This window comes from Equus przewalskii, chromosome 1 (genome assembly GCF_037783145.1).
Source record: "Equus przewalskii isolate Varuska chromosome 1, EquPr2, whole genome shotgun sequence".
In the NCBI taxonomy this organism is placed as follows: Eukaryota; Metazoa; Chordata; class Mammalia; order Perissodactyla; family Equidae; genus Equus; species Equus przewalskii.
Genome location: NC_091831.1, coordinates 125,703,678 through 125,715,679, shown reverse-complemented (window position 1 = coordinate 125,715,679; position 12,002 = coordinate 125,703,678). Strand labels below are relative to the sequence as shown.

Below are 12,002 nucleotides of genomic sequence, written 5' to 3'. Positions count from 1 at the left end.
CTTAATTATCTTGCTTATTTAGTTGTTACTTCACGTTGCAACTTACGTAATAAGGAAAAGAATAAAGCATATACAGAGCTCAGAGCTTCTGATAAGAATATTCTAGAAACTAAAACAATGAAATAAACACACACTATAAAAGGTTTCTATAATAAAGTCATCCCCATTACCTCACCAATGGAATCCACTCATATTCTCCTGAAAATGTTAGTTTCCATTAATTACACAATCCTGGGATAGTACTAGAAATACCAATCTTGGTTATTTATAGATAATGAGTTTCCTGAAGGCAGGAATGGTCCCCTTAGCATGCTATAAAATCCTGTAAATGCCCTAACTTCTCCTGGCAAACATAGAGTAATAATAATTGTTTAAAATAGATATTTAGGGAACAATTTCTTGATCAGAAAAAGATAGTTTAAGAGTGAGAACTGAAATTACTATAACCATAACAGACAAGCAAAGGGTCATTAAAAAAACAACAATAACAACTTAGTTTAGTTAACTTAATATTGGTACTATCCTGACTCTGGAATTTAATTGATACTACTCAAAACAATAGGGCAGTAATCCCCGTTAGCATACCAATAAAAAGGTGGTATTCTTTGCTACACTATAGATATGAGTGTGAACAAAGGAAATGGAGCTGCTTCAGATAATAATTACTCTAAGACTGCATACAGAAAACAAAGGGAGAAATAGTTTTCATGTAGTTGAAAGAGAAAAGTCTCCTAAGGGTGTACAGAGCACAGTTCACAAAGAACCTGTCTCCAGTGGCCTGGCCCTGGGTGGAAGAGCACAGAATTAGAAGTCAGAAGATCTGAATTTGGACGCAGTCTCTATAACTTACTAGCTATTTAATCAAGGGCAACTCGCCTATGCTGTTCTCAAAGAAAAGTGAGGATGACACCACTCTGTGCACACCTCTCCTAGAGGACAGATGCAATGGAAGTGATGATTTACTGGTGTAACCTTCCCCTCTAGACTGGAAACTCCGTGAAGGCAAGAATTATGTCTTATAGAGTTCATTATTCCCAATGCCTAACACAGCGCCTGAAAGACAGTAGGCAGGCAGTAACTGACGGATTGATGAATCTCTTTAAAGAATACCAACCTACCAACCTAACAGAAACATGGTGAGCATTAAACTGAAAATACTCTATAAAGATGAGTTTATCACCATCAACGTTTAAATGAAGAAATAAAAGGCATGTTTATCTTAACTATGAATGATTCAATTCTTGAAAGAATAACTAATACTTCAGATGATATAACCAGGAACCACAAATATGGTCTGAAATAAAAAGCCAGAACAAGTAAGATGAAATTAAATATAAATTAGCATAAAGTCTTAGACTGATGTTCAAATAATATATGCAGATGAAGAAGAAGGATATACAGCTTGGGAATAGATTGTATTAAAAAACTCTAGGAAGGTTTCAGTGACCTTATCTAAAGATGGTATGTCAAAAATCTATTTTAAGATTACACTGAATTAATACAAGAACATTGTTCACACAAGGAGCAGGGAGAAGTGTAGTGGTATAAAGGAGATGAGATTCCAAAACGAAAACAGTCTTAAATAAATGACTCAAATGCTGACTCTCAAGGACTATAGGAAGAAAATTCTAGTGCCAGAAATAAGTGATCACACACAAGCTCACAAACACAAAACAGGGCACAAGTTTTATGAGACCTTGAAAAACATGGAAGGAGAAATTGTACTTAATTTTCAACATGCTTAAAAATGTACAGGGAGAAAAATCAGCCTTTTTATTTCATTTTTGTCCTCTTCTTCTCTGCCAGGCTTTTAGTCCCAAATGTAACATTTTGGAAAAATTCTAAATAAGCCAGAATACAGAAAAATGTTTCTTAATTCCTTTTTTAAAAAAATAACGGTTTCATGTAATGATTACTTATATCCTATCTATTTACTTTAATTCATATTGGTTGCCTCTACTTAGAATGTCTCTCCCAAGAACTGGCCTCTTATCAGTGCCACTTCCCTCCCAGTCCTCTTCTACAAGGCCAGTACCTTGACCATTTCTTCTCCACGGAGCAGCTGACACGTGAGAGGTCACAGTGCCAACAAATTCTTTGAACTTTTAAACAGAAATAACCTCTCCCATCTCTAAAATACCACAGCATCAATATTTTTTTTTTATAATACTTATGACATTCCACCTGGCGATTCAATTATTTGTATACATGTTTTGTCTCTTGTACCAGACTATAAGGTTTTCTTGGGCTCAAACCTGTCTTCTCTTGGTAGATCCCACAGCAGCCAGCACAGGTGTACTTGGAAGGAAAAAGATGAGAAGAGGAATAGGGGAGGGGGAAAGAAGAGGGGAGAAACAGAAGGCCCAGAGTGTATCAGCAGGCAGGTAAGTGCAGAGCTACCCCAGGGAAGGGCATTCTGCGTGTATTTCTGGTTTCAAATGTCCAAAAGACATACCAATAGGACTGACATGCCCCCTGGATTTCTGGGAATTCAGCCTTAGGTTGCTAAGAATTCAAAATAAGGAATATAAACTTTAGGAATATAGGTCAAACTCTCCTTTTTTGGCAGTGGAGAAAGGATAAGAGATTGGGGAAATGAAGAAGATTTAAGGTAGAAATCCTCTACCTTTATCCATAAGAAAAACAATATTTCAGAAGTCCTAAAATAGGTGGTAAAATCAAATAAATGGATTATTCAACTGGTAGTTAAGACCATATGGATGATTCTGCACAAATATTTTCAAACAGCTAGGGAAAAAATGTTTTTTGAATTTCACTTTGATTCCTCTTCCCTGAATTAAAATAATCTCTCACATCTAAATCCAAAGGCATGTTTTCTCCCGGCACTTAAATACTTACCGTCCTCCTCAGGCAGCTCTTCCGGACTAAGTTCCACCAATTCAAACCCATGTTTGATACACCACTCTTGAGCTTTTTGTCGGCTTACACCTAAAATAATATGCAAAAGAATGTCTGTAAGTAAAAATAAAATAAAACATGAATATTTCTGCAATACTCTCCACAAATCTCAAAGTGTTACCCTTAACGTCAATGTTATTCTAAAGGCATCCAAAATAAAGTAATATACAAAAAATGATTTCTCAAACCCAAAGTGTCCATTCTCAAAAAATAAAATGTAGGGGCCGGCCCCAAGGTGTAGTGGTTAAGTTCAGCACTCTCTGCTTCGGTGGCCTGGGTTTGTGGGTTCGGATCCTGGGCGTGGACATACACCACTCATCAGCCATGCTGTGGTGGTGACTCACATACAAAAATATAGGAAGACTGGCACAGATCTTAGCTCAGGGCTAGTCTTCCTCAGAAAATAAATAAATTAAATTAAATGTAAATATTGCAAGATTCCAAAGAGAAATAGAAGAAAATATTTTTATAAAGTAATAAAGTCACATGAGAGGTACTGTTCTAGATTAAGGAAACAAATATATTCTGTCCACCAAGGAATGGCAAACCTATGTACCAACAACTACCACCCCACTGGAGTGCCTTACCATTTTCACACACTCTATCACAGACCAAGATCATCACCTCAGGTAACCATGCCTCTGCCAGTGGAAGCCATGAGGAAACACTATCAAGACCAGATTTCTAGAGGAAGGAAAAACAAACACACAAACAAAAATAGGAAAAGGGACGTTAAGGGAACTCACAGAAAATGTAGGGGGAAAAAAAGAAAGCACAAAATAATTCCTTATTTAAGGTCCATGGAAAACAAAATCTTACTTGTGAGCTGTCAAAGTAAACCACAAATGCTTGGACAGACTCTGCAATCTCGGCAGTGACGAGAAATTTGTTTGGCACCACACATAGGTTGATATCTGCTGAATAGTATTTATTATCAATGGTCCAGGGATAAAATCTCACAGCATCATTGGCAGTCACTTCCACAGTAAGATCTTCTGTTCCAAGGATATCTAAATAAATGACACAACATTACCATGGAAAGGGTAAAATCAATATAGTGGACAATTTTCTCAGTAAGATACCAGATCAGTATGATACTTTGGCTGCTTCTCTTTATGCAAGAATTTCAAAGGGCCTCCCATTTATTAGGGTATTTTCTTCTCCGATCATTTGATTGTAAAAGTAATGGCGACATAATTTAATTCATTGGCTTTTTTCTTTAAGAACACAAAAATTATTGTGACTAGATTAGATAATAGTAGAGAACAAAACAGTCATCTAACCAAACACCCAGAAAAGAGCAAGGAGAAGAGAAAGAATAATGGCTGTATTTATTTTATTGCTTACATACTTCATGGGAAATGGAAGATTACAATAATCTTCAAGAATTTGTAACTATTTTGTACTTACTGCAAGCTAAAAGGAGGACAGCAGTAAGGCTGCACCATTAAAATGGAAGACCTACACATACCCCTTGGACCAAATGCCTACACATTAATTCAACTAATGAAATAAAAGAACGGATACTGATAAATAACCTCAAGTCCATTTATATTCAGCCTTGTTTAGATTCTTTGAAAGCCAGCTCAAATTCCTGTTTGACAAAGACACTTCTGGCAAATTTTAAATATATAATAGCCAAGCAAATTAAATGATTTAGAATATAACTAAATTTTTCAGAAACCCATGTGCAGCATGGGTATAACTAATGAAATTCGTACAGGAAAAGCCAAGTCAATGATGAAGAAATATAGATGTGGTCATGGAACCACAGAAACATTTTGCTTCCATAATGTCATACAATATTTAGAACTGGAAGAAACATTAGAAATTGTTCTAATTTAAACTCCCATCTCTGATGCCCATACCCACAACCTCCATTTTATACAGATGTGGAAAATGAGCTTAGAGAAGTAAAATGACATGCCACTAATTGGGTTATTACAAGAATATACAGCAAGGGGCCAGCCCAGTGGCACAGTGGTGAAATTCATGCACTCTGCTTCACTGGCCTGGGTTTCGCTGGTTCAGATCCCAGGCATAGATCTATGTACCACTTAGCAAGCCATGCTGTGGCAGTGTCCCACATATAAAGTAGAAGAAGATGGGCACAGATGTTAGCTCAGAGCCAATCTTCCTCAGCAAAAAGAGAAGGATTAGTGGCAGATGTTAGCTCAGGGCTAATCTTCCTCAAAAGAAAGTGAAAAGAAAAGAATATACAGGGGCCAGCCCTGTGGTTGAGTGGTTATGTTTGCATGCTCCACTTCAGCGGCCCAGGGTTTCACCAGTTTGGATCCTGGGTGCAGACATGGCACCACTCATCAGGCCATGCTGAGGTGGTGTCCCACACAGCACAACCAGAGGCACTCACAACTAGAATATACAACTATGTACTGGCGGCTTTGGGGAGAAAAAGAAGGAAAGAAAAAGAAGATTGGCAATAGATGCTAGCTCAAGTGCCAATCTTTAAACAAAAGAAAAGAAAAAAAAAGAAGATACAGCAAAATAGCCACAAACTCCTTTTCAATGTATACTAAAATGAATATAAAAAATATTCCTCAAACTCACAATTAGCAGGACACAGAAAACTAGAAGTTAAATTTTAAATTCCAGAGCTAAGATTATATACTTGGAATAGTGCCACAGTTTTTGCTCAACAAAAAGATGTGGGGAAATAATTTAGTCCAAAAGCCTGCTAGGAATAATATATAATAATACATAATGCATGTGTGTATGTGTGCATACGTGCATACTTTTCACTGTTAAACTTTCATCATGTGGTTATTAGGAGGAACTAGTCTGCTGAAAATGAAACCTTTTTAACTAAAAAAACTAAATGTAAAATAAATTTAAGACCTTACCTTTGACACAAGTCACACTTTGATACTAACTTTCTACAATTTTTCATCAAAACCAGAATTCTTATTCTTAAATTAAGAGGGTCTGTGCCAAGATTTGAAAATCTGAATTTACCTTGTCCCTTTCAGAAACCAGCAGTTCTTTCTGCTTAATTTCTCCCTAAAGTCATAATCTTTTATTAATTATCAACCAATTCTCTAGCAACCAGCTGCAACGTCCCTCACAGAGCATTACGACAAGTTTAGGGAGGAAACAAGCAGGAAGAAAACAGAAGTTCTTAAAATCAAAGATCCTGTTTTCATGGAAATGTCTCAGAGGAAAAAGACTCCTAGATCAAAGTCTATGTTGCATTCAAAGCTAATATTCCAAACGTCAAGCAGGTGGCACAGCAATATGCCGAAGGCATACGGACAAAGGCAAACTAAACCAAGGAGAGCAGCCAAAGATGCATAAACCGACTTTTTTTAATGGGTAGGAGGAGCCACCATATGGAATCAGTCTTCATTCATGGGTAATCTTTTAAAATAACAAATTGACTATTTTTTTTAAAGGGGGGAAGCACAAAGAGTAAAATAATGAATTCACTTGTTGTTGAGGGTACAGTACAGAGCATGGGGCCAGTACTCCCAACCATCACCATAATCAGTTCCTGATGTTTCCTAACCTGGTTGTGATGTTAAAAACTGGAATAAAATTTGGGTTATGCTTTTTTTCAAATCAGTGTCTTCAACTAACATGAAAAAATAAAATCAATTAAAATAGATACTAACTGCAATTTGGAATATCTGAACCCATTAAGGGAAGTTCGTTTTATTAATCAATGTTCAGAATATAAGAGAACAATGTGTGTTACTCCCAGCTCTTAAAATTTCAATTTTATATTGTCTTTGATTTTCAAATGATTAAGTAAATTTACTTAACACAGAGAAAGAAGCTATTCCTTTCTCTTTTCTCTAAACCTAGATGAGAAGAGAACCAATAAGTTGGAAAATGAATTTCACCTTTCAATGTTTCAGTAGTTGGGTGTTTTTTTCTTTTTTTATTCTTTGTGCTGCCTAAAACAACCTGATAGCTCAATTTACTTATCAGATTTTATTTTTAACATTTTACATCTAATCAGATCCTTTCAATGAGGCTGCATATGGACTTTATTATCACATCTGTGCCATATTAGAACCAGAAAGAGAACAGTGAAGACTGCCTCATTCTAGTTCTTATCATCAATATCATAATGTAGAGTTTAATTTAAAAAATGTAAATGTCTACACTGAACACAGCTTTTCTCTCTCATCTTTTCTATTTAGGTTTCAAATGGTTAGCAAGATTATTCTTTTCCAAATTAAAACAAAAGTCACTCCAACGCTTGTGCACATGGCTAAGAGTTTCTAGAGATCAGCCAGTACAATACACTCCTTTCACAGATGAAAAAACTGAGGGCCAGAGAAAAGAAGCCACTTGCTTAACAGGAGCAGAGCCTAAAACAGAATCCAGGCCACCAGCATGCTCTCCTACGACACTGTGATGCACTGCACGTTACGATAGTTAGCATGTGAGCTAGATCACACTAAGTGTCTGCTGGTCACAAGCCAAAACCAACCTACGGGCCTACGGCATCCTCTGCCCTTTTATGAAAACCAGAAATAACAGCCAGAACGAGGGCACCAGAATATATGAGCCTGCAGCCCAGTGAACCCATCAGAAAACTGTCTACGGGTTTCGGGTATTTATGTGTCAAAAGTGAGTCATAGTGATCTTGTGGGGGTTTTTGCCAGACGGCCCTCCTAGAAAAACCTGCCGTGGTCTCCCTTCTGTGCCCTTCACTAAGCTGGATTTTAGTGCAGTCAAAAAGATGCACAAATAAATTCAAGAGCAGCTGCTCCCTCCTCCTGGTGGATGCTGGCCTGTCTCAGTCACACTGTTGGCAGCCACCTGGTGGAGCTGTAATACATCATTTTTTAAGAGACAAACACTAGGTGATTAATTGCCAGGTCTGTTACTACAAACTTGGTTTCACAGCTTAAAATAGCTAATTTGTAGTGTTTTCAGACGAGAAGTTAAACGTCAAGCCGGTTCCAGTAGCAAGTATAACCTTTCCCCCAGTTTTAAGTGCAAGAATAAATCTCCTTCCCCATTTGAGGAACTGTTTCACACAGCCATCAACTCCTGTTGACCTTCTCACTTCCTTGGTGAACTTATGTCCCTACAGTCGCACAGGGCAAGTTAGAGAAAAGGAGCTGAGAGAGTGGAAGGAAGCTCCACGCCAAGGAGGCGCTCCAGTCCCCCACCCCCGACTCCCTCTTCCTCTCAGCCGCCGGCCGCTCTGCACCACTCCCTCTGCACCCCTCCCGCCCGCCGTCCTAAGTCCCCTCTCCAGAGGAGGCGTCAATGTGGGAAGCAATCAAATGAAAGTGAGCCGGCAGCTAGCTTTCTATGGCTCAGAATCAGTAAGAGGTGATACCCCCTTGAGCACGAATTAGGAAGCGGATTGAAGTTCTAAGGTGAATTCCCAAAACACCACAAATAATCTGTTTTCATACACACACACACAAATACACACACATATATATTACCCTCACCTACCCACCCAGCCAAAAAGACAAACAGGTGCATTCCAAGCTAAGAGCACTGATACTTATTGTGGATTATTCATATCTCCTTTAGCACTAGAATTAAGGGCATTTTTAATACTGGAGGAACTAATGTACACTTAACTAATCATGACATTCTCTTCGAAGAAAAACTGTCCAGTGGTTAAATCACATTTTCTACGTGAAGGAAGTGACCGCTGCCACCTCAAATCAAGATGCTCCTTCCAGAAACCAGCACTCTTCTGAGAATGCAGCTGGTTGTATTCTTTCTCACAGAATTGAAACTGCCTCTCCAGCCAGATGTCATAACGTCCCACCCAGATACGAGTCTTTCACAGCATCCCCTCTCCGGGGGACCCGAAGTGCCTCTCCCTTCCCTTTGTGACGCTAGTACTAACCAGAACAGAAGAGGCTATAGAAGAGAGACAGCACGGACCTGGACTCAGATGGACCTGCATTCGACTCCTCTGCAGCAACAACAAATTAACCCTCTGTGTCTCATTTCCTCACCTGCAAATGGGGACACCACTCTTCATATGGCCTCTTGGAGATTAAGTGACACAATGCATAAGAAAGCTTAGGGGGGCGCTGGACACACAGTAGGCCCTCAGTACATGTTCCCTTCCTCCTTCCCGGCTCTGTTTTTGCATATGTGACAGCACTACTGACAAGAGGGTAGGTTAGAGACACATGGAGGAGACTTCGTAAGAAACATTACAATTAGGAAATAACCACTTCTTTTAAACTGCTCTGCCCCTCCCTTCCCCAAATACGCCTTCTCATATTTTTCTTTTCCATTGTTAAGGCAGAGACTGAGACAGAAGAGAAAGCAATTAGGAAAATTACAGGAGGCAGCAAAGTCTGACGTCAGTTGAAGGGGAAAGTAGCCATTATGAAAGAAAAGAACTGAGCGAAATGTGATTTGGGAAAAAATATGAAAGCCAGGGTTTTCATTAACTAGCAAGGAAGGGCAAAGCAAGCCCTTTAAAAATCACAATGGCTCCACACTGTTGCAACTGTTTACAATTTCCTGAGAATGTCATACAAGGTGGATGCAGCTCTGTCAAATACTTTGTAGCAGTCTTTAACTGACAGATTATTCCCCAAGGACTAGGAGTAGATCACGGTGCTGCAATGTACACGGCCTTTGTAGCCCACATGGCATTAAAAGGTTAAAACCGGGCGACGTCCAAGTTGGGGCTTTACACAAACGCCGGGAAATCCTTCTCTGTGATTCTCTGAGTCATCATCCTGCAGCCTCCTGGTGCACGTATATGCAAGATTTGTTTCAGTCTACAGGACAGGTCAGCACTGGAGCAGCATTAAGTTGCTGAGGGAGGAAGAACTGGATTGAGCCAAAGCAACAGCCCACCGCTTTAACAAGAGGACAGCAATTCTGGTTTGCTTACAACACTTAATTACCTTTTCCTCACACACTCCCGCTCTCTGCTCATACTCTAAACTCACATTCCACATGCTTTTGGGCTTTTTATATCACAGTGGAAAAGTTTTAAAAGTTGAAGCAGAGGAAATCCAACTCAGTTCTCCTCCTCCTCCTCAAGTTTACTTTCTCCCAATAGCCATCTGGAACGGGTCACCACAGCTTTATCTTAAAATAATCGGGGAAGGGGGGTCCGTGGTTTCTGCTTGCCCTTAGAAGACCTTCAACGCAGTGAGAGACAAACATGCACAAAAGAACATAAAGAAGCTGGGAGGAAGGGGAGAGGGAATACGGGGAAGTGTTTCACAAGGGCCAAGGAGGAACCACCAGCCTCTAAGTTTTGCGGGCTGCATGCAAAGACCACTTCATCAAACCCACCGCACAGCCGATGGACAATTCTTACCCATCTTGGGGTGGGGGAGGGAGGGGGACGACACGCTTCTTTGATTCCATTACTGTTACTCATCTACTCGAAATCATAGTTCTAGGCATATATCTAAAGCAGTGGTTCTTTATGGGGAAGTATTTTGCCCCCCAGGGGACTCATGTCAACTTTTGGAGACATTTTTGGTTGTCACAAGTGGGGAGATGCTACCTGGCACCTAGTGGGCTGAGGCCAAGAATACTGGTGAACATCTTACACTGCACAGGACAGCCCCACACAACAAAGAATTACCCAGCCCAAAATGTCAATAGTGCTAAGATCGAGAAACCTTGATCTAATGCAAAGAACTTTTGGAACTGACTTAATTGTATTCATGAAACAAAATAAAAGTTCTAGAATGCAAAGCCGGTTTTATTCTTTCTCACAGAACTGAAACTAGCCTTTCCAGTCAGGCGTCACAACCTCCCACCACAGACATAAATGCCTTCCAGTTGCATCTGATAAAATCTATCTCAAATGTCTTCTTTAATTATTTCAACCACAAAAATTATCTGGAAATTAATCTTAGATGCTCTGAAAATAATTTATGAATGCTGGTTTTCTGGAAAAAAGAACACATAAGCCTAAACAGGACAATTATAAGATGAAAGTAATTTTTATACTCAAATGGTAATTTTTCCAAACAAATCAGCATCAAGCAATAAAAACCTCAACAGAAAATGTCAGTCTGCTCAGGATGACGACAGTATCTGCAGCAGACGCTAACTCTCTCTGAAAGAAGGTAAACATGGTTGAGATGAATTTTGCAAAACAGAGCAAAGTTTAATAAAGAACATTTACTATGAAGCCCTTGTATTCAAATATTGAAAATAAGCTTGGTCCATTGGAAAAACCACAAAGCTAACAGATCCAACATCCCAGTATCCAATAGGTCCTTCAAGAAGGGTCAAATCATGATTAGGCAACACACCGTCAAAGATCATGAAAAAAGAAAACATTGATAAACTGGACTTCATCAAAATTACAACTTCTGCATTTCAAAAGACAGCATCAAGAAAAAGAAAAGACAGGCCACAGAATACGAGAAAATACTTGTAAATTATATATATGATAAGGGACTTGTAACCAGAATATATAAAATACTCTTATAACTCATTGATAAGAAAACAAAAAACCCAATTTAATAATGGGCAAAAGATTTGAACAGATATTTCACCAAAGAAGACATATGAATGGACGATATGCACATGGAAAGATTCTCAACATCACTAGTTATTAAGGAAATGCAAATTAAAACCACAATGAGATACTACCTCACACCCACTAGAATGGCTATAATCAAAAATACAGATAAGTGCTGTCACAAATGTAGAGAAATCGGAACCATCATGCACTGCTGAAGGGAATGTAAAATGGTGCAGCCACTCTGGAAGACAGTTTGACAGTTTCTTAAAATAGTATAATAGTCTCTTAGAATGTCCATAACAGCATTATTCATAACAGCCAAAAAGAAGAAACAACTCAAATGTCTATCAAATGATGAACGGATAAACAAAATGAGGCATATCCACACAACGGAACATGAAGTATGTGCTACAACATGGTGAATCTCCAAAAGATTAAGCTAGGTAAAAGAAGTCAGACACAAGAGACCTCATATTATATAATTTCCTTTATAAAAAATGTCCAGAAAAGGCAAAAAAGACGGAAAGTACATTAGCGATTGCTGGAAGTGGGGGTAGGCATGGGGAGTGACTGCAAATAGCACAAGGTGGCCCTCTAGGATGACAGAAATGTTCTACACTTAAAA

General features: G+C 38.9%; 1 protein-coding gene across 3 annotated transcripts in view; it reads right to left on the bottom strand.

Annotated features, from left to right (window-relative positions):
- Window positions 1-12,002, bottom strand: part of AAGAB (alpha and gamma adaptin binding protein) — a 47,840-nt gene that overhangs the window by 28,938 nt on the left and 6,900 nt on the right. For 2 of the 3 annotated variants that reach the window (XM_008518114.2, XM_070622962.1), the window contains exons 2-4: window positions 3,739-3,929; window positions 3,507-3,603; window positions 2,860-2,949 (exon numbers count right to left, since the gene is read on the bottom strand). In XM_008518114.2, coding sequence (XP_008516336.1) covers window positions 2,860-2,949; window positions 3,507-3,603; window positions 3,739-3,929 — 378 coding nt within the window. The remainder of the gene's footprint in view (window positions 1-2,859; window positions 2,950-3,506; window positions 3,604-3,738; window positions 3,930-12,002) is intronic. The other variant, XM_070622972.1, reaches the window with a different exon arrangement.